This window comes from Vulpes vulpes, chromosome 11, assembly GCF_048418805.1.
Source record: "Vulpes vulpes isolate BD-2025 chromosome 11, VulVul3, whole genome shotgun sequence".
Taxonomy (NCBI): Eukaryota; Metazoa; Chordata; class Mammalia; order Carnivora; family Canidae; genus Vulpes; species Vulpes vulpes.
The window spans coordinates 88,238,680-88,262,130 of NC_132790.1; the positions used below are offsets into that span (position 1 = coordinate 88,238,680).

General features: G+C 41.0%; 1 protein-coding gene and 1 pseudogene across 1 annotated transcript in view; one reads left to right on the plus strand and one right to left on the minus strand.

Annotated features, from left to right (window-relative positions):
• Nucleotides 1–8,783, plus strand: part of GRK7 (G protein-coupled receptor kinase 7) — a 30,294-nt gene extending 21,511 nt beyond the window's left edge. The window contains exon 4 of the mRNA XM_026018525.2: nucleotides 6,766–8,783. Within this exon, the coding sequence (XP_025874310.1) occupies nucleotides 6,766–7,102 (337 nt within the window). The 3' untranslated portion in view covers nucleotides 7,103–8,783. The remainder of the gene's footprint in view (nucleotides 1–6,765) is intronic.
• A 257-nt stretch (nucleotides 8,784–9,040) lies between these two features.
• The window catches only part of LOC112934999 (heterogeneous nuclear ribonucleoprotein A1-like 2), a 41,418-nt pseudogene continuing 27,007 nt past the window's right edge, over nucleotides 9,041–23,451 (minus strand).

Genomic DNA, 23,451 nt, shown 5'->3' on the forward strand with positions numbered 1-23,451 from the left:
CAAGATGTCAACTGGTCAACAGATATTTAGTGAGTACATATACTATTGCCAGGTATGTTAAATACAGTTGATGTTACTTTTGAAGAAAGTTGAGTTTTATTGCTTACATGGAATAGTAAGATCAAGATATTTTAGGAGAAACAAAAGAAGTAAAAGCTGACCTATAAAAAGGCCATGGGCAGTGGATGACTATGTTCTACAAAGAAAAAACCAAGGGCTTTAGATTCACAAACATAGACTCACATCCTAGCTCTATATATCATTTTACCTCAAGCAATTGAACTACTTTCTCAGAGTCTCAATATCTTCATGTTTCAAAATGGGGGATTTAGAGGTGTAATGATTAATTTTTTGACAACTTGATTAGGTTACAATACTCAGATAATTATTCTAGAGATTTCTGTGCAGGTATTTTTTAGTTAAGATTAATATAAAAAAAGATTAATATATAAATCAGTAGGCTTTGAGTAAAGGAGATTATTCTTTATAATGTGGGTGGATCTCATCCAATCAGTTGAAGGCCTTAACAGAAAAAGACTGACTTCCCTGGGAGAAGAGGGAATTCTGCTGACAAAACACCTTTGGACTTGAAGTGCAACTCTTCCCCTGAGTCTCCAGCTTGACAGCCTACCTTGCAGGATTTGGACTTGCCAAACCTCCACAATTGTGTGAGCCAATTCCTTAAAATAAACTTCTCTCTGCCTTTTTTACTTTCCTTCCTTCCTTCCTTCCTTCCTTCCTTCCTTCCTTCCTTCCTTCTTCTTTCCTTCCTCCCTCCCTCCCCTCTCTCTCTCTCCTTCTCTTTTCTTTTTCTTTCTTCCTCCCTCCCTCCCTCCCCTTTCTCTTTTTCTTTCTGTCTTTCTTTCTCTGTCTCTCTTTTTCTCTTCTCTCACTCTCTCTCTCCCTCTCCCTCTCTCAATCGCTCTCATATACATACACACATTACTGTCAGGGAGAAAAACTTTTCCTCTACCCTCTTAGGTTTGGAGGCCTGCAAACTAAGCTGACAAAAAACAGATTAGCAAGAGAAAAAGGCAGGTTTTTATTGATGCACATATACAAGAGTTCACAGAAAAATGTGACTGGGATCAATTAGAATTATAGGCCACCTGAATAGGGGAAGGGGAGGAGGAGAAGGGTACTTGCAGGAAAACAAATAATTTCTTAGAATTGGTGGGGGGAAGGGCACTTCTGTGAAAACAAATGACTTTAGGAGAGAGATAAATGGGTCCTCAGGAGAAGAGATGGGAGATAATGATAGTTTCGTGACAATCTGTCTGTTTAGGTGTGGTGCAGACAAGAGGAGTCAAGCTTTCCCAGCTCTAAAACTCCCAGGGAGATTTATGAGTTGAGTTTCTGGGGGAGTCTTTGCTTCTAGGCCGATAAGGGGAGTTCAAACCTGTATCTGTTGACTCGCAAATGCCTTCAGCTCAAAATAATTTTTATGCTACTGTGGTACATTCTGGACCCCTTCAACATCCTGTTTTGTTTTTTTTTTTTTAAGATTTTATTATTTATTCATGAGAGACACACAGAGAGAGAGAGGCAGAGACACAGGCAGAGGGAGAAGCAGGCTCCACAGAGGGAGCCGGATGCGGGAGTCGATCTTGGGAGTCGATCTTGGGAGTCCCAGGATCATGCCCTGGGCGGAAGGCAGGCACTAAACCGCTGAGCCACCCAGGGATCCCCAGCATCCTGTTGATTCTGTTTCTCTAGAGAATCCTGGCTAATACAGTGGGATACTTTGAGGTTTAGATATGACATATGTAAAGTTAGATATAATGTATGTTCAGACCTGTTCAAAAAGTGATAGCAATTATTACTAGTTTATTCTAAGAGAGATAGCAGATAATATTTTGGCTAAATTATGAGCTTGAACGTCTAAATTCTTAGATTGAATTTTCAAAATTTTAAAATATATACAAATACAAAAGCTACAACATGAAGTTATAGGACTGATTTTTAATATTTACCCCAGAATGTAGGCAGTAAAATTACCCTAAATCTTCCAAGTAGCTGCTGGTGAAGGCTCTAGAAGAGGCTGCCTTAATTCAAAATATTTGAATATGGAGGTAAGCTTTTAATTTTCAACCTCATTTCTTTAAATAGCAAAAGAAAATCCATTTGTAATAACTTCCAAAGCATGACAGATACCAAGCTAACAAATGAGCACTTTGAAATTTGACGGAATCTCTACGTTTACTCGAAGTAAAACCTGGAACTGATTTTCCTGTATAGCTTCCAACATTGTTGTATTAATGTGGTCAGAATCAGCCATGTCATGATAACAAGCAAATCCCATAGTCTCCACAGCTTGAAATGAAAGGAATTTTTCTCACTCACATAAAGTCCATTATGGGTGCAGCAGCCCTCCCTTCGGGTATCTCCCTTCGGAGCAGTGACTCAGAAAGCCAGGCTACTTTCCATTTGACAGCTCCATTGGAACTTGAGGCTTCCAGTCACTATAGCAAGAGAAGAGATAGCAAGAGAAGAAAGGGTAGAGAACCTAGAGGAGCTTTGTACTGCCTCAGCAGGGAAGTGACCTACACTCACTTCGGTTTGGCCAGAAGGAGCCCTTGGCCCTATACCAGGTCGAAGGATCTGGCTAGTGTTGCCTTCCATGTGCCCAGGAAGGAGAGGAGAACCAGAAATGGTGACCACTGACCATCTCTACTGTATGGCAGGGAGTATAAGAGGGCACACCAATAGTGGAAGAGGCAGCAAGGAAAAAGCAGTCTCTTCAGATGCTTCAGATGACCTCCCCGAAGAGACTACCACCCACTTGGCATGTTTGATTGAAAATCTATCTTGATACTCTATAAACACACTTTGGGTATATAAAATGAAATATTGACAAACTTCTTCAGGAAAATACCACCTTAAAGCCCTGGATCATTGCCTGAAGCTGCTCCATCAAGCAAAACTTTTTTATAAAGCATCTGTTGTTGTGACTGTTTTGAATAAAACTGTTTACAACATTAGAGAAAAGGCATATAAAAACCAGCTGTTCGGTGAAAGAGAAAACCGTCTAACATTTTTATTTCAGCTCTCTGTATATTTTTTAAATTAAAATGAGATAATGTTTGATGAATTTAGTGGTGTCCTTCAAAGCCAAGCAAATGCCTACACAATGTGTTAAACAGCAGAGGGGTCAAGTGCCCCTTCCCTCTTGCATTCACAAACATTTGAAATAAATTTTAAAACACTTTTCCTTCTTTAGGCATCATTGAAAGCATCTCCTCCTTTGTCTTTGTAGGTCTGTGAATTAATTTTGCATAGAAGTCGAAAGCTTTTCAGAGCCTCTCACAAAGGCTCTAGATGGGGTTTATGATATTTTCTAATAAAATAAAAGCTGAAGACCACTTAAGCACTTTGCAGGTTTTCTTCCAATCAGTCAATACAGCAGAACAAGATCAAATAACCATGCAAATCTCTGACTTAAGTGCTTCCCCAACACGTAATTTTGTACCAATACGTACTGTTCCTGGCAGACCAAACCCCACAGAGTGGTCTTCAAGTATGCTCAGTTGGTATCTTTCCTTCATTAACTGTTATAAGAAAATGCGTCGTAATCTCTCTGTGGGGTTCAGTAATACAAGAGCTCCTGTAAATGCTCTGAAGTAGGATCTACTCCAGTCAGGAGGAGAAGTCTTCCTGCCACTGCCAGGCTGGCTATTGCAAAAGATGTTGCCTCCATCAATAGCCTCTCCTATTTGTCCAAAGTGCACTGCATAATGATGGGCCAAAAGGTCCCTGAATGAAGCTGTCAGGGAAAGATTCAAGAGTAAAATAATAATATCCATGTGATTTCTAATTACAGAACTGAGGTAAGAGTCATTAGTGCAAAGGATAAAGCGATCAGATTTGCAGTGGCCCAGACACTGAGTAAAAGGAATAGGGGTTGGAAAGCCTAGTCTTGTTGTTAGCATCAGCAACCACAGACAGAACTGTTCACCCTCTTGTCAAGACTGGCTTGGCAAGTTTCTCAAGGTTCCTGAGCCCCTGGGCACTCTTTGTTTATCCACGTTAAAGCTGCTCAGAGTGAGGTTAAGGTGCTCTCTTGACCCCTAGGACAGTGTGTTCATACCTGCTGGTGGCCATCAAGGGGTTTCCAGCTCCTTCCTCATGGCACCTGGACCCATTCCAACTCCTTTGTTTTCTTTGAGACACAAAATCTTGGGGTTCATTCCTTATCTCCTTAAGTGGAATTCTAGGTCTGTCCTTGTTCTGCTACATTTAAATTCTCTCTGATATCCTCCCCACCACCATTTGCTGTGTAAATTATACCTCAGTAAACCTAATTTAAGAGAAAAATCCATCTTACTGAATTATCTCAGTAACCCTCCCTCAAGGCTCTGACTCTACAGGATGTAAACCACACAGACATCAGTCATTAGGTTCTAGAAGACAGCAAGCCTGCATTTTCCTTCCTTTCAATTGATGGAGACTTGGTGGCTTGGGATAAAAAAGACACAGACACCTTGTAGTATCTCATGATACAGTTCTCCATGCTTGTTTTCCAGTTGGGTCATAATGAGAAAAGTCCAAGGAGTCCTGCATCAGCCATCCTGGATGGGGCTAGACCTGAATCACAGAACAACCCAGGGAATGGCTGGGCATCAAATGCCTCCAGCTGGATTTCTCTTTTCCATAATAATATTTTATTATAATTTTCCTTTGAAAAATTCACCTGTGTTTTTTGGCCTTTTCAGACGCACAGCTATATATGAATGCAGAAGCAAATAAAGAGGTTAAAAATACAATGAAAAGACAGACAGGCATTATTGTGATGGTTAAATGTGATAACATAAACGCAGAGCTTAACTTTGTGAGTTAAAAGTGAGTTCAGGATAAATGCCAGTTATTCTCACTATTGTTATTAGTAACATCATGATTGTGTTTAGAACCTGTTAGAGTCCACCGCAGTAATTATCTGACATAGTAGGAAGTCTCTAAAGGGAGAATTCCTCAATCCTTTTCCTAAAAGCTTTTTGATAACTGGAATAAAAGTAAAAGGAAACGTATGAAAGTGATTAATTTTTACCAAGGTTGATTTATGACATAAATTGACTTTTCTGTCAAAACAAAACGAAACAAAAACCTGTACTTAAGAGGAACCAAGAGAAATGTGCAGTAGGCTACCCCTAGTGTGCCCCCAAAGATCCGCACCTCCTTTTTTGTTTTTAAGATTTTATTTATTTATTCATGAGACACACAGAGAGAGAGAGAGAGAGAGGCAGAGACATAGGCAGAGAGAAAGGCAGGCTCCATGCAGGGAGCCCGATGTGGGACTCAATCCTGGGACCCCATGATCATGCCCTGGGCCAAAGGCAGGCCCTCACCGCTGAGCCACTCAGGCGTTCCTCCCCACCTCCTGTTATCCACACTCTTGTGTAATCCCTTCCCTTAAGGGTAGGCTGGACTTATTCATCTGCTTCTAACAACATGGCAGAAGTGATAAGATATCATTTCTAAGATTAGGTAGTAAGAAGACTGTGCCTTTTATCTTGGGTTCACTCTTTCTCTTTCCCATCCTCCCTTCCTCCCTCTCTGATCATTTGCCCTGGGGAAAGCCAGCTGTAAAGTTATAAGGTAGCTTTGTGAAGAGGCTCATGTGGTAAGGTACGAAGACCTGCCAATAACCATGTGAATGGGCTTGGAAGCAGATTTCCTCCCCTAACCCCCCTGAACCTTCAGTTGAGACCATAGCCTTGATGAAGAGCTTTTTTTTTTTTTTTTTAAGATTTTATTTATTTATTTTCATGAGAGACACACAGAGAGAGGCAGAGACATAGGCAGAGGGAGAAGCAGGCTCCCTGCAGGAAGCATGAGGTGAGACTCGATCCCAGGACCTCGGGATCACGACTTGAGCCAAAGACAGACACTCAACCACTGAGCTACCAGGTGCCCCCGGATGTACAGCTTTACTGAAACCTCATGAAAGACCTTGAACCAGAGGCACCCAGTTAAACTGGTTCTAGATTCTTGACCCACAGAAACTGAGATAATAATGTTGTTTTAAGCCACTGAATGTTGGGGCAGTTTGTTACACAGCAATAGATCACTAATACAAGAGGTCACACAGTTGGAAACACATATCCCCCCCCCCCCCTTATACTAAGGCAAATACTGGAATGATTTCTAACACAAAGAAGAAGGGCTTGATAAAAAATAGCCATAGTCTTGAGCATTGAATGGATGCTACTAAAAATTAGTAATGGATTTTTTAAATCTTTAAAAATATTGCGGCAGTTGGGGAGGTAGGTGGAGCTCCTAAAAATCATGTTATATGAAGAGTGAGGAGATATGGGTGCTGTCTTTAGAATGTGAGGGGGGCTGTGTGGGAAGAGACATGCTTCCCTTGTTCAATGTGACGCTGAAGAGTAGAGCAAAGTGCAATGACTGGAAGTTGTAGGCAAGCAGGTTTGGGTTCCACTGAATTTTGCCTGTATTTCCATTGAGCACTAAAAATAAAAGTCATGTCAACTGCTTGACTCTGAAGATTAGATCTACATGTGAAATTTATCTGCAAACAACAAAGATGCTACTGTCTGCATAAGATGGAATTGTGGGTAAATTTTTTAAAATCATGGGTGATTTTTCAAGTTATTATTTTTCCAAATTATTCTTTACATTGTTATATTGTCTTTGAAATTAAAATAAAATGTATTGCAGGAAAAGAATGCTACACACTTTGTATTGTTAAAACATTTCCTGTTTTGGTTTGTTACTGTGTCTAAGGCTGACCATCTCCTTTCTTCACAGAGAAAAGTCTGATGATCCAAGGCAACACCCTTTCTTCAAAACCATCAATTTTGCTCGCCTGGAAGCTGGCCTGGTTGAGCCCCCATTTGTGCCAGATCCTTCAGTGGTTTATGCCAAAGACATTGCTGAAATTGAAGATTTCTCTGAGGTTCGGGGAATCGAATTTGATGATAAAGACAAGGTGTTCTTCCAAAGATTTGCAACAGGTGCTGTCCCCATAGCATGGCAGGAAGAGATTATAGAAACAGGACTGTTTGAAGAATTGAACGACCCCAACAGGCCTGCAGGTTGTGGGGATGGTAATTCATCCAAGTCTGGTGTGTGTTTGTTATTATAAGTTGTTTTCTCTACCAGATGGGCAGCAGGAATCTCAGCTGACATAATCCTTGAATGTTCCTAACACATGAAAATCTGTTGAATGAGGACTGATCAATCAGGAGGGGCATTTCAACCATAGAACAGTTCAAAGGACAGGTGAGCTTACCACTAGGACACATTTTTCTCCCCTCCCCTCCACCTCCCCTCTCTTTCCCCTCTCCTCCCCTTTCTCTCACTCTCCACCCTACCCCTTACCTCCTCTCCTCTTCCCCTCTTCTACCCCTTTTCTCCCCTCTCTCCTTCCCTTCCTCTTCTTTCCTCTCCTTTCTTCCTCCTTCCTTCCTTCTCTCTCCCTCTCTCTCTCTCTCTCTCCCCTCACCTCTTTCTTCTTTCTCTCTTTTTTCATAAAGATGAGTAAAGTCTCAGTTTTCACTGAGGCCTGGGAAAAGGAACACTCAGGTTTATTTTGATAAACTAAAAGCATGAGCCTGCCACCATCATGTCCCTGAAAATTACACAAAGTCCTAGGAATAGAGAATGGAACGTTGTGGTAATGCTCAGAAAATGAGCATTTGCAATTCTTGGTAAATAATCATTTTAGTTTTTCTTTGTTTATATCCTTTCTTCCCTTCATCTTTCAGTATTTCTTTTGCCTCTGTAGTTATAAAAAGGATTTGAAAGCTGGAAATAAATGTTCCTGATATCCTCTCCCTAAAAAGGAGTGGATTGTAATATTTGGGCAATATTTAAAATTACAGAATATTTTTTAACTTACCAAAAGTCCCTTTGTCATATTCCGGCAATATTTTACCATTATAATGTTGAAGCATTTTAAACATAAACACTACAAGATCTGTGAATTAAAGTATTCCGTAAGTTGAGTCCTTTAGGTAACATGCTACAAATTGCTTATATGTATTTTTCCACATGCCATTAGTTCCCAAACTTTGCTGAACTTTGGAATCACCTAGAGATCTTTTAAAAGTACCAATGTCTGACTCCTACCCCCAGATTTTAATTGGTCTGGGGTGCAGTCTGGGCATCTAGATTCTCAGAAGCTCCCTAGGTGCTTCTAATGTCCGGCAAGTTTGAGAACCATGCCACATAGGCTTAAATGCTGTTATGTAGGGTTCATGTTTGGGTTGCTCAAGGTTTCAACTGTACATTTGGGAGCAACTTTTTTTTGGGGAGGGTAGCAACTTTTCAAATACCCCCAAAACACGTAATTTTGGCAGTTGCAGTATATATAAAACTGAAGATAATCTGTATTCATCCTGTAGACTTTCCTGTCCTTGTACACTGTAGTTCTTCACACATATCTTGTGAAGTAGGCTTTTGGCTCTAAGGCTCTTGGCTCTTTCAAGACTTGAAGGAGAAATATAGGCTTTGGCAGCTGATTTGAACAAATGGTAGCCCTCACTTCAAGTGGCTACCCAGCCAGCACTTTATTGTAGAATTAGCACTTCTCATGAGCACAGCCAAAGTGAAAATTCTAAGGGTGCAAAAAAATATTTGGGGCACAAATAAATATAAATCTGAGGTGATTATACTTAAAGAAAAAAAGGGGGGCACCTGGCTGGTCAGCTGGTAGAGCATGTGACCCTTGACCTCAGAGTGGGGTTGTGACTTCAAGCCCCACGTTGGGCATAGAGCTTACTAAAAATAATAATAAAATGAAATTTTTAAAAAGGGTAAAAAAAGATGTATGTGTGCATTAGGAAATCTCACTTGTCCCAGTGGTGAGAAACCTGGCTGAATCATTTTAAAAGTTTTCTCTCTTGAGTAAGGGAGGCAAGAGTTGCAAAAACACTGGTCAAAAAATATTTGGTTAATTGGAATCCAGCTAACAATAATTCTCATCAATTATAAGACAGCATTAGCCATATCCTGCAGGAATAGTAAGAAATCCTCTTGGACTTGAGTCCTGGGTTAGTTCATCTGCTACTCACCCTTCTGCTCATTCTCTATCCTCAGCAAGTTCTTGATGCTCCAAATCCTGCTCTGGAGACACTGCAGAGTCCTGGGTCATCAAAGCAGATACAACTGTGTCCAGCAGATTCTTTTTCCTAAGACAAGAAAGTAGATTAAAATTTGATGAAATTTGTAACAAGTCTATTTTAACAAAAAACAAAATCACAAGACAGAACTTTCCAAGAGTAGAGTTTTTAGTATTTAGCTTTATAATTAGACATTTCAAAGTAATGTCTTCTTGCATTGGTTCCTTATTGTAAATGTCTACTGCTTTTGATAAACTTTAGTAGAAATCTGTGTTTCATTTCTTAGAACTAACTCAAGATAGTAATTGAGGAAGATAACTATATTTAAACAATCTCCAAGTAAATATGTGTTGAGTTAAGTTACACATTGAACCCTATCCTGGGTATTTTGGGGACACCATAGAGAAATAAGACAACTGTCTAAGAGAGGCTATATGGTGTAAGGTAAAATGCAGCCTCTTGTCAGGGTTGTTATTCACATTTTAAATGAGAAACTGGGGTGCCTAGGTGGTTCAGTCAGTTGAGTGTCTGACTCTTGATTTCAGCTCAGATGGTGCTCTCAGGATCATGAGATCAAGCCCCGCATCTGGCTCTGCACTCAGTGGGGAATCTGCTTGGGATTCTCTCTCTCCCACTGCCCACCCATTCCTCTCCTCCTCCTCAAATAAATAAATAAATCTTCCTTTAAAAATGAGAAACTAAAGCTCGGAGATGTTCTATAGCTTATCCAAGGTCACACAGCTTTTCAGGGTTGTTGCAAAGACTAGAAGTAATGTATAAGAAACACATAGCACATGACTTGCATATAGTAGGGGCATAATAAATTGAAGGTTAATAGTAAGTAAGTAGCAGCAGGTCAAATTATTCTAGGTCAGGGAACAAACTAGTAAGAGCTAAATTTGGCCACCTTAATTGAAAATTCCAAAGGCTGTGAGAGAATGAAGAGACCTGGGTCCTAGGGAGCAGTTTAAAAGGAAAGCTTTTATGCACAATGAAAGAAAGAACTAACTAGAATACATGGAAACATTGGAGTTCATCCCAGGCCCCATCCTTATCACATGCCAGGTACAGGACCCACCTGGGTCATGTCAGAGTGATGGAGGCTCCTGGCTACAAGGGCCAGGCAAGTGAGGAACAGACCTGATGGGGAGAATAATATTGGAGATGGAGAGAAACAAGTGATTGTAAAGTGATCTGCAGCAGGTCGTGGGTGGGATTTAAGTAAAAACTTCAAGAAGACGAAACCAGATGTCATCAAAGAAGAATGTGATTTTTGAAAGGGGATGATGCTTGCTTATTCTCCAAAGTTAAAACGAACTTATGTTTTTGGGGTTTTTTTTTATTGACTTCTGTTTTTATAGAAAAGTTTCATAAACATAATGAAACATTAGGGGAAACAAACACATATGTGAGTGACATATGCAAACAAAGAACCAGAGAGGGGCTATTTGTCAGGGGCTATTTGGAATGTTTGTCTCCTACAGGAGAAGATGGGTTTAAAGGAGACGGATAACCTGCAGGAAGGGATGTAGAGTTGCCCTCACAGCAGAAGGTATGCATGAGATTTTCATAACAAACAGTGATGAATTATTTAGTTTAAGATTGTGCACCACAAAGAGTTAAAAAAAATATTCTCAATTGTTCATTTTGAATGTCAGATTTAAGATGTTTCTCATTTAGATGACCAGGCATGGAAGTGAAAATTCAATTAATTGGGTTTCTTAGGAACTGCATGTCTTGAAATCATGAGAGTTTACCAAATTAATTTTTAAAAGTTATTATACTGTATGTATCATTAGAGTAGTTTAATAAGACTTGATTAATGTAAATTGTCTGGACATGAAAACTAGTGAAAATACATAATCTTTAAATTGTCCTGGGCAGTCTTAAATCTTAAGGATATTTTATTTTATTTTATTTTATTTTTAAGATTTTATTTATTCATTCATGAGAGACACACACAGAGGGGCAGAGACACAGGCAGAGGGAGAAGCAGGCTCCATGCAAGGAGCCTGATGTGCGACTTGATCCCGGAACCCCAGGATCACGCCCTGGGCTGAAGGCAGGCGCTAAACCGCTGAGCCACCCAGGAATCCCCTCTTAAGGATTTTTTTTAAAAAATGATACAAGGAAAAAAAATTTAATGCAAGAATGAGGGGGGATGCTGGGAAAACTTATCATATTAGCCATTAATTAAAGGGATTGTACTTGATAATCAAATCAAAAAATTTTTCAAAGACTTACTGAGTTTTCCTGGATCATCTAGAAAAAAATAATTGCAGTTATTTAGGTTTAGTTGTTCGTTCAATATATATTGCTACATGCCATGTGCTAGGCTCCATCTTGCTTTGGGGAGAGATACTTGTTTTCTCCCTTTAGGATTTTTAGATTGGAAAGTGTTTTTGTTGCTCCCGTACATCAGTAAATCTTTATACTTCTCTGGGTAGAGATGAGTTTTGTTCTTCCCACTTTTCCTTAAGTTTTCTATACTGAACACTTTATTTTATTTGTTTATTTTTTAATTAGAGAAAAAAAGCATTATTTAAAGCAAGGCAGGGCCCATCATAACTGGACCTGGGTATGTGGGGCATGCCCAGGCTGGTTCTGGCAATAATCAGTCCCTAAGGACTCCTTTTGGGCTGAAAGGTATCAGCCTGTGTCCTAGGAGTAAGGCCTGGACTCCTAGTCTAAGCCAGCAGAGTCTCCCTGGACAGAGCCAGCAATTGGTGCCTAAAAGTGGGCCAGAATATTGGTTCCACAATCTAGACCATGAATTGTGGTGGTCCGTGGTGAAGGTTTTACCAAATGTAAGAGAAATGAAATCACAACGCATCATCAAGTACAATGCAGTACAGTTTCTCAAGCACTATTCACTTCAAAATATCTTTTTATGCAGCAGCTCTTTCTGCCAGGGGTCCTATTCCCATGCTTTAATAAAATCACCTTTTTGCACATATACACAACAAATTTATGAAGTAGCTGATATTTAACAAAAGTAAAATTGGAGACCCTCTGACCATTCCTCAAATGTTTTTTGAAATTTTACCAACCTGTGAGATCTCAAAATCTGGGAACCCCTGGACCAGATGACCTTGAATGGCACTCTGATTGTAAGGAATCATTTGTGTTTCAATAGAAAACTGATGCATTGCCTAGAGGAGGATATGCAAATTTTATCTATAAAAGACCAGAGTGTAAATATGTTAGACTTTGGCAAGGACTTATCTCTACCTTTGTAATAATAAAGCAGCCTAGACAATATGTGAAGGACTAAGTATGGCTGTATGCCAATAAAGACTTATTTATAAAATACAGGTAGTAGGAATAAATTTGGCCCACAATTAGTAATTTACTGATCCTAGTCATAAATTATCTTACTATTAAACTGACTAGGTTATCTGACTCTAAAGGAGCGATTTTACAGCTCTATAAACAAGATAACTAATGAGAATGCAAAATAATTCTTGTCTATAGACATGCAAATGACCCCCAGCCCTGCATTAGTTGGTCAGGGCTAAGATAACAAAGTATTGCCGACCAGGTGGCTTGAAAATCAGAAATTTATTATCTCCCAGTTCTGGAGTCTCCAAGTCCAAGATCAAGGTGTTAATGGGGTCGATTTCTTGTGAGGCCTCTCTCTTTGACTTCTATATGACTATTTTCTCCTGTCTGCCCATGATCTTCCTGCTGTCTCCATATCCTAATTTCTTCTTATAAGAACACCACTCATATTGGATTAGGGCTCATCCTAATGGCCTCATTTTAATTTAATCACCTCTTTAAAGACCCTATCTCCAAATACAGTCACAGTCTGAGGTATCCCAGAGGTTGGGACTTAAACATAGGAGTTTTGAGAGATACAACTCAGCCCAACACCCCCAAGCCCATTTTATGTTTATTTGCTCCTTCGTTTCAACATTCCTTTACTGCACACAGATGTATGGTTTTTATTTTTATTTTTTCAAAAGGTTGCAACACAGTTTTCTCATGAATGAGTTAAATAAAAATCTTTAACATGTATTCACTTTTATTTATGTATGACAGTCATGATTTTACTTTTTTTTTTTTTGAGGATTATCCATTGACACAACCCAGAACATCACAATGCCATCAACCCAGAACATCACAATTTCATATTTTTGAAATTATGCATTAACAAAAGTTCTCACCGAGAGCCCTGTCTCTTTTTGTTCTTTTATGAAACACACGGCAGAAAGAAGAGCCCCTAAACAGGGGGCTGTTGGGAGTGAGGCAAACCCAGAGAGCAGCTAGCATTTCCCCAGCGGTTTGGTTGAGGTGCCTGGGCCAGCTGACTGGTATATATTTTTAAACCAATTCTTCTTGCCCTGCCTCTCCCATCTGCACTGCCAGTTGTCAAGTACATTCCTGCCATGCCCATACTTCCTACATGCCACAGGAGAAGCTGCTGGGGTACAGAGAGGCAGAGAGGAGAAAGCCAGGAGCCAGAAGAACCAAGAACAGTTTCAGAAGTTCACATGCTAGTACAGAGTATGCTAAGCCACCCAGTCCATCAATGCACACATGCCTTCCAGAGACACACCCAGGGGCAGGTGCCATTTTAAAGTCCCCATACCAAACAACTCTCCTACAAGGTTTGCCAGGTACATTTGAATTACAGGAAACTTTTTTTTTTCTAGTATAATGAGGTCCCAAATGTTGCATTAGACATACTTATGTTAAAAAATGATCTGTTGTCCATGGGTATAGATAAGCAATTCAGAACAGTTGGTGGTCAGGATAGGAGAAAATACAGGAAAACTAGCACAGCACCCAGCACACAGAGCTCCACCTGGGTTGCCCAAATCTATCAATCCTTTCCTCCAATACAGCTTCTGCAAATTTTGGGGGGCAGTCCATATGTATGCTCTCTCCCACTCAAGGAGTTGGCCACACAGTGTTGCCAGCATTGCCACTACTGCTGCCAATAATAACAATGTGATAAAAGTTTCCGTTTACTCAGCACCTAGTATGTGCTGGACACTGTACTTGGCACTTTTTGTGTATTACTCCCAAGGCTCACAGTCATCCTGTGATGTAGGTATTCGGCATTTCATGGATAAAGGAAAGAACACTCCAGAGGTTAACAGGCATCTCCAAGTACAAAGTTAAATGCCGAGTAAACCCAGGTCCACCTGACAACTCTTGGCTGTGAGGTCACTGTTTCCCAGGTAGGAACTGCCTCTGTCCCTATTCCCTGAAATGTCTCCTGTGGGGCTCCGAGCAGACTTAGTGGACCAAACCCAAGGAAAAAAGACGTTCTCAGAAAAATTTTGTAGGCCCTAGATGGAGTAGCGGGGCTGAGACTAGAGTGAGGTGAGCGAGGCGCCAGGGCACAAGGTGCTCAGTCTCAGCAGTGCATAAATGCAGCAAGGAAACATCCACAAAACTGAAAGTGAACGCCCCAGGCACGCACCTTGGACCTTGTATTCCCCTCACCCTACTTCTTGTCCTGTGGGTTAATGGCTCTGGTGTAGATACTTAGATAAATCCTTTTAAAACTACATTTCTGTATTTCTTTGTCTCCTCGAAAATAATCATATACTTTGATTCGTTCAACAAATATTAATTCAGGGTTTGCCAGGAATGAGGCCTTGTGGTAAGAGACGGGAATTGAGCCCAAGACAGACCATGCCCATCCTGAATATTTCTGAACCCTTTGGCTGGATATCTCTATGAGCCAATATGGATCGATAACTTTTCCTGCTTCTCTTTAGTTAATGCCAAGGACCAAGAAGCATAATGCCTAGGAGGATTTAAGAACCAGAATCCAGTTTTCCCCTCTTTCTTTCCTCTTTGTAATAATTTCTCCCAGGTTTATGCTTTAAAATCCTTGTTTTTAAAAAGCTGTGCAACTAGGATTTGTAAATGCCTTATTACATTTCCCTTAAAGTGGAAAGTTACAGGCAGGCTAAAAGACACATCCAGACTGGATCTCCGTGAATGTTTTTTTAACAAATGCCAGTGGAATGAAGGGGCGAGGGCTGCTTGGGCACATGTCATAACTGGTAACAAGGCAGACAATGGTGAAATAGCAACTCGACCAAACAAACCTTCGGATGCCCTTGTCCGCGCCCTGCTTCCTGGGGAGTGGTGTGCCCTCCGGCCCTTGCCTTTGCTTCTGTATGTTCCAGGCTAGGCCGTAAAACAGAAGAGCAGATACTGCAGAGCAGAACTTTGCCCAGGCATGTGAAATTTTCACTGTTTTTATTACTTTATATGTCTTTACTGGTAACATTTCATAGTCCAGTGTTTGATCAGTTCTGTCACTTGGTTCTGACATGCAATGTGTGGACTGTCCAGTCATCTTGCCTCTCCCTCCCAGAGTCCACTTTGGTCATTTTGTCACCTGCGCTGCCCTGCCCCACCATGCGTGGGGATGCAGAAAGGAGGTGAAATAAATCCATCCATTTGATTTTGGAAGAGGAGTTTAAGAAGAAGGTAGAAACCATTAACTAATGTCTGGATTTTCTGAGAGTTTTTTTTTTTTTTTTTTAAGATTTTATTTATTTATTCTTGAGAAATAGAAGGAGAGACAGAGCCAGAGACACAGGCAGAGACAGAGCCAGAAACATAGGCAGAGGGAGAAGCAGGCTCCATGCACTGAGAGCCCGACGTGGGATTCGATCCCGGGTCTCCAGGATCGCGCCCTGGGCCAAAAGCAGGTGCCAAACCGCTGCGCCACCCAGGGATCCCTGGATTTTCTGAGAGTTTAAATGATATACTGTATTTGCTCCCCTTCTCCTACCCACCTACCCCCCTTTTTTTCCTGTAGCAGAGAAAATTCAGCTGATTAGTCTCAGATGTTACATTAAGTTGAACATTTTCTTGTGTGTCATACTTGAGACACACAGAAGGGGCCAATTGCTTTTCACCTCCCCTGCACTGTGACTGCATTGCCAGTAAAAGTGACTATAAGCCACTATCACTCCACACAAGGAACAAAGAACAGTGGAGAAGACAAAGAGCAAAATGCAATTCTAACTCAAAGTTTACTCTCAATTATACTTCCAAACCAAAGACTAACTTGGGGAGAATGTGTATGAAAATTTTCCTTTTAAAACAATTCCAGAGGGAATGTGTGACTAGTTCTTCCCCGTTTGGGAGGAACTGGACTACTGCAATATTGTGTCATGAGGACATACCTGCAATTGGCCCTGCGGTAGACTGGACCGGGCTGTGTGTATCTCTTCTCAACTCCACCTTCAGGAGAACCTCACCTCGGGTAGCTCGAACTAGGCCGTGATGGGTATATCTGCAACACAGAACACACACACAAAAACAGCAAATCCTACAATTCAGGGTTTGTTTTCCCTGGAGAATGAGTTGTTAAGCATTTACCAGCACTTCACTGACTTGCCCCTGAAATAAACTATGGTTGGTTAGTTGCGACCCTGTTCAGAATCTAGCAAGGTCTACCCCAAACTTGGTTCCATTTTTAGGAGGTAGGCAAGGTGGTAAGGGGAGAAACCAACCAGAGCCACAAGTCATTGCCCATGAAAGACACTCACCAGATAGAAAGGCTAAGAAATGCCAGGGAAAGCTGGATATAAAGCTACCAATATCTAAAAGATGAGGATAAGAGAACATGAAAGCCAGAGGCAAGGACCAGAACCAGAACAAAAAAAGAGAGGAAGGAAGGAAGGAAGGAAGGAAGGAAGGAAGGAAGGAAGGAGAAGAAAGAAAGAAAGAAAGAAAGAAAGAAAGAAAGAAAGAAAGAAAAAGAAAGAAAGAAAGAAAAGAAAGAAAAAGAAAAAGAGAAAAGAAGGAAAAAGAGTGAGTGGTCTGTAAACTCACTACAGAAATTTTACATAATGTCCTGATGGCTTGATCCATCACTCTACAATAGGGATATATTAAAAATGAGATGAAGCTAATGTTGGCTTGTGATTTATTTGATTAAAGTTACTTCACATTAATGGGATCTGTCACCTCTTCCATATGCACTGACTAAAAGCAAACATGACTCAAAAGTATAAAACAGAGAGAGTTACAACTTCCATCTAAAGAGAATTCTGTCCTGGAGGCATAAACACCACGCCAAGCACCTACCACAGACCTGGCTATAGTCCCCAAACCTGCAATTATGAACCACTGGGCTGCTGAACATCACTGAGAAGACACTGGAACTCCCTCTGGCCCTGAAGTTCCCCTTTCTAAAAGTTTTGAGCTTGGGGAATGAGGTATTGGAGTGTGTGGTAAGCTGAATAATGGCCCTGAAAGATATTCATGTCCTAATTCCCCATCTATGCTATGTGGCAAAAGGGGCTTTGCAGATGCGATTAATTTAAGGACCTTGAGATAAGGAGATGATCCTTCATGAATGATCACAACTCTCCTTCTAAGAGGCAGACAGGAGACGTTGGTGAGAGAAAGCTGTGCAATACAGGAAGCAGATGCCATTGGTGGAGTCATGCACTCTGAAGAAAATGGATAGGGCCACAAGCCGAGGAAGAAAGGAAGTCACTAGAGACTAAATATGACAAGGACATGGGTTCTCCCCAGATCCTTGAGAAAGAACCAGCCCAGAACCAATACCTTGACTTTTAGCCCAGTGAAAACTTTCGGACTTGGGATTTCTGGTCTCCAGACCTAATAAAGAATAACTTTGTGTTATTAATTTTGTGGTAATTTATTACAGCAGCCATAGGAAACTAGTACAGGGTATAACATGTTTTTCCCAGCCTTGGAATTAAAGAATTTTCCGAGGTGTTAGGAGAGTTAGGAAAACACAGGTCAAATTATTCTGTGAAAGGATAACTGAATTTCACTAATGAGCGGGCCATGTTCCCTGTCCCCCAACCTTGACCTTGACCCCGCCCCAGGCCTCCTACTTCTTAGGCCTTTTTAGAGGAAGGACATGAGTGGATGGGGGAAAGGGTTACATGTCAGTCTAACCAACAACCATCTCTCCTTCTTCCTTGCACACAGCTGCCAAACATTTAGAGGGAAGCCACATGCCTCTGCCAAGAGGGTGAATTAGGATTGGTTTTTTGCCAGTAATTGGTGTAGGCATGGTCATGTCTCCTCACCCTGGCCAATGAGGGTAAACAGCTAAACAGCTGTTTGTTGAGATGTTTTTAGATGCATTTTTTGGCCTGAATAAGAGAGAACCATGTGAAAGAAGGGCATTTTTACCTCTTTTTTTTTTTTTTTTAAGATTTTAAAAATTTATTTGTCAGAGAGAGACAGAGAGCACAAGCAGGAGGAGCTGCAGACAGAGGGAGAAGCAGGCTCCTTGCTCAGCAGGACAAGGAGCCCAATGTAGGACTGGATCCCAGGACCCTGGGATCATGACCTGAGCGAAGGAAGATACTTAACTGAGCCACCCAGGCATGCAACCCCTTCCTTTTTAAATATTTGTTGTGTTATAAGAGGAAAATGATGCCTTGCTCTGGGGCAGTCATCTGCGACCATAAGGCATGGACTTGAAAACAAGAGCTAACACACAAGGAGGCAGAGTGGTAAGATGGAAGGACCTGGGTTCTTGATGACATCACTGAGCTGTCACACCTACTGAGTGACCCTCCTTTCAGACTTCTTAAGAAGATCATAGCCTCTTTAGAGTTTAGATGTGCACTGACATTCAAGTTTCTGATTACTTGCTCCCAAATACATTTAAAGAATAAAAGAGGGAAGGAAAGAAGAAATAAGGAAAGCCAGAGGAATGCAATGTCAGTCTTTGCAGAAGCAAAATGTCAAGTCTACAGCTGCTTCCAAAGACCCAAAACTGAGAGTCCCAAAGTACATTGGAGGACTTCCTATGAGGGCAGAGGGCACCCAACACACCTTTGGCTAGTGAAAATACATTTGTGCACTGCCTGCTTACCACAAATCCCTTCTCAAACCCTGGGGCCAGTTATCCAAATGAAAGACAATGTTCCTTAGGGCACCAGAACCAAAACCATGAGAAAAGCATGTGACAGCAAATATCAGAGTAGTCATAGAAAACACTGATTTTTTAAACTTTCTTATCCTAATCCAGAATTTCATGTGATTTGGATTTGGTTTACATATGGTAAGAGGCACAATATTTTTGGTGCTCCAACTCTAAAACAATGAAATCACAGTGATTAATTGTACCAGCCCTAGAGCCAGGCTGCATAGGTTTGAATCCTAGGTCTGTTACTTATTTGTTGTATGACCTTGGGCAAGTTGCTTCATATTTTTGGTCTCGGTTTCCTCATCTCTAAAAAGGTAATGATGCTAGTAATAGCACCTACGTCTTAGGGTTGTTATGAGGCTTAAATTAGTATTTATATATAACATTTAGACAGTGCCTGGTGCACAGCAGATGCTATATGTTTATAAGTTGCTGCTGTTAGTATTATTGTTACTGTGAGAACCTCTAAATATCTCAACGTAGTCCCCTTAGTCACAGGGAAATGACTTGACCCAAGGCTCATCAGACAGAGACCTCCCCTAGTTGTATGCCTGGAGCCGTGGGACCCTCCCTCCCTTGCTGAGAGACTGTGAGCTGACATGACTGGGACTCAGGTGAGCGGCTTTAGAGTAACATGCCCAAGGCCTTAGGGACACTCTGCATCCATCAGCCACCTTTACTACTGCCTGCATTCCAGTAGGACCGCAAGAATCAACTGTTCCCCACGTTCACTTGTTAGAGGTGGGTTTCTGACACTTGCACCAGAAGCTAGTCTTGACTGAGATGTTTGATGAAGATCTGGCCTAGGTCCGTGCAGAATTGCTCTTACTTGCTCCTGATGTGATTAAAAATGCAATGCTCTGGACCACTATGAATATTGAACTAATTTTCTTATTATTTGGCCTGTAGTTGGAGTGAAATGAACAAAAACTCCTCTTATACAGTCTTGAAAGTTTTTAAAAATAGTTTTTTCCTATTAAAAATACAAGATGAAACAAAATCATAAGCTAATAATTGCTGAAGTTGATGGGCTACATGGCTATAGTGGGGGGGGGGGGAAGCTATCACAATTCTTTCTCTTTTTATATTTTAATTTTTCCAAAACAAACAGTTCAGAAAAAAAGCACATGTTCCTTGTATAAAATTGGTTTTAAGAAAGGAAAATACCAATAACTATCTTGAGATTAGCACTGTTTATATTTTGGTGGGTATATTTAGTGGACTGGTAATATATTTGGTTCATTTGGTGGATTTTTGGTAGATCAATTTATCTATCTGTATCTATATTGGTTTTTAACCCATCCGGGGTCATAGTGTATATATTATTTGATAATCTGTTTTTTTTTCATTTGACAATATATTGTAGGCACTTTTCCATGTCAAAAAAATTCCTTGTTAATCATATTTAGAACTGTATTTCATTATGTGGATGCACCATAATTTGTCTACCCAATCCTGTTTTTATTATCAATATTTTCCAGTTTTTCCTTATTATAAATAATCCTGTAATGAACATCCTTGTGGCTATCTTGCAATATCCTTAACTATTATTTATCATTGTCCTAGTATAAACTCCTAGAAGTGGAATTTTGAGGTGTAAATCCTTTTAAAGCTTTGGATAAATCTTGCCAGATGACCTCCAGAAAGGTTGCACTGGGTTGTATCCCAGGAGCCCTGGGTTGTGATCTTCTGATAAGATAATAGAAGACTAGCAGCACCAGAGATTGGTGGCCAGCTACCTCCTTAGCCTGCCCTTGCTGGATTGCCTTATGTCAAGGACAGGTACTACTTGTCTGCCTCAATATTTCCATTAGGAAAATGCAAAGAATGTAATTCTAGGCTTGTAAGGTCAGTTTGGACCTTATCTGGACAACTCCCTCATTTTCCAGATACGAAAATTCAGCTCCAAGATTGCACAGCTAATTAAAAACTTTCTGGAATTTCTGTAGTACAGAAGAGCTATTGTGATGTTGTAGCCCTAATGACAATAATAGCTAACATCTGTTGAGCACTTACTCTGCCTTTCATGAATTAATCATTCGATCCCTCCCCAGATATAATGTTGGTACCATTATATTCCCTTTTACATTTAAATTAAGGGGGCACTGGAGCATCTGGGTGGCTCAGTGGTTGAGCATGTGCCTTTGGCTCAGTTGTGATCCCGGGGTCCTGGGATCGAGTCCCACCTGGGGCTCCCTGCAAGGAGCCTGCTTCTCCCTCTGCCTGTGTCTCTGCCTCTCTCTGTGTATCTTTCATGAATAAATAAATAAAATCCTTAAAAAAGGGAGGGAGGCACTAAAAGGTGAAGTAACTAGACAAAAAATGCACAACAAATACTCTGAGGATCCCAGATTCAAATCCCAGTAAATAATGTCTAAAACCTGAATTTAACCATAGATTGTCAGCACATCTGTTATTTTTGATCATAGAAGGGAAATTTAATCTATAGCTCCTTTTAGACCAGGCTGATCCCCACTATCTTTTCCAAGTGCACATGTGTGACTGGAATCTTGTTTCTACTATTTTCCACCTCCACCTCCCCTCATGCCTATCACTGCTCACCTCACAATGGAAGGATTGTTTATCAAATTTCATTTTTGTAAGTTGCTTTTCTGATCAATGACAGAAGCTGCTATTCTTCTTCTTCTTCTTCTTTAAGATTTATTAATTTATTTGAGAGAGAAAGAGAGTGTGAGAGCATGAGCCAGAGGGGCAGAGGGAGAAGGAGAGAGAATCTCAAGCAGATGCTGCACTGAGCTCAGAATCTGACCAGGACCCTGAGATCACGACCTGAATCAAAACCAAGAGGCAGGCACTTAACTGACTGAGCCAACCAGGCATCCCTGGAGACTATAATTCTTAAGCACACCCTTTCTGGGTACAGGCCGAGGGACAATGTGATTTCCTTCTTAATCTGTTCAGAGTTGGATGTCCAAATTTTAGCTCCTCAGGAGTACTGGAAATATCAAACACCCACCAATTGTATGTTGTGAACAGTTACTAATTGATAGCTCTTCCTGGGGTCTTCCTGTCAGAAGAAAAGAATCCTGGCTGCACCTGGACTATTATTTGCTTAACACAATGACAGCACTCACAATAGCAATGAGAATCAAGTTACTGGGCTGGAAAATAATGGAACCTGCAAATAATCCCCAGGTCTCTTTGGAACAAACCAAGGCGGAATTTAATTTTGTTTTTTTAAAGATTTTGTTTATTTATTCATGAGAGACACACAGAGAGAGGTAGAGACACAGGCTGAAGGAGAAGCAGGCTCCGTGCGGGGAGCCTGATGTGGGACTCGATCCCAGGACTCTGGGATCATGACCTGAGCCGAAGGCAGATGCTCAACCACTGAGCCACCCAGGCATCCCCAAGGCAGAATTTTAAAAGCTCTTTCCTTCTCACATCTTCTAAGGCAGCAAACATAATGAATTGTACTGCCTGGACAGGGGTAACCATGACTCGGTTGCAGGGCATGTCTGCAGCCCTCACAGGAAGGGAAGGCAGAGGAAATGGACCCACTTATAATAAAAGTCCTTCATTTCAACTTTTTCCCCTTTCCCAGCCCTAACCTACACTTAGAATTCTGAAAGAGAACGTGGTCATTAAAGAACAAGACAACCACCAGCAGATTACAATCTTATAATATTCTGTTTTTTTTGTTTTTTGTTTTTTTGTTTTTTTGCCAGAAAGGAGTACCCCACCTCATGAATCATCCAACCACTATTCTTTGTTTGGCTTTTTCTCAGCTCATTTCCTTAGTTCTATCAATTGCTTTTTTTTTTTTTTTTTCCTGCTTGAGGAAAAACCTCACTTCGGGTTAATCCCTTGTCCCTGGCCAAAGCCTGCCAGCCCCATAACCCACTTGAGGTAGCGTCCATCTTAATTGTCTGTGGTAGGAAGGAGCAATGGCAGGCAGGTTCTGTGGTGTCTGGGGCTGTGAGCTGGCAGACAGAGAGCCTGGACACCCGTGACTGGCTCCCAGGTGTTAGCAGAGCCAGCCACACACTCATTTGTCGCAGGGTAGTCAAAGCAGTTACATTGTCTTTACCTATCTGTGTGTTCTGGTGGGCTGTTCTAGAAGAACTTAATGGTTATCAGTGGAACATTATTTCCATCAATGTGCACAATGCCATTTGCAGCATCCCCACATCACAGAAAATTGTGCCTGTTAGAGGATTACAGCTCGTTGATCCTTTTGCCAGGTCAGGCCTGCAGCTCTAAGGCTTTGAATCATTCCTGGGTTCTCTTTCTTCACATCTCTTTCAATCTTTACCTCATCATAGCGCTTCGTTTCTATCCCTGCCCATTTTCTGTCTTTTCAGTGGTTTCATTAGGATTTCTCAAAGTTCCTAAACCTGGGTCAACCCTCTTTTGTACTTTTTAAAACTCTCAAAACTTTGTACAAGTAAATAAACATTCAGAAACACCTTTCAGAGATGAAGGTGACCCTCACAAACATTCCATAGG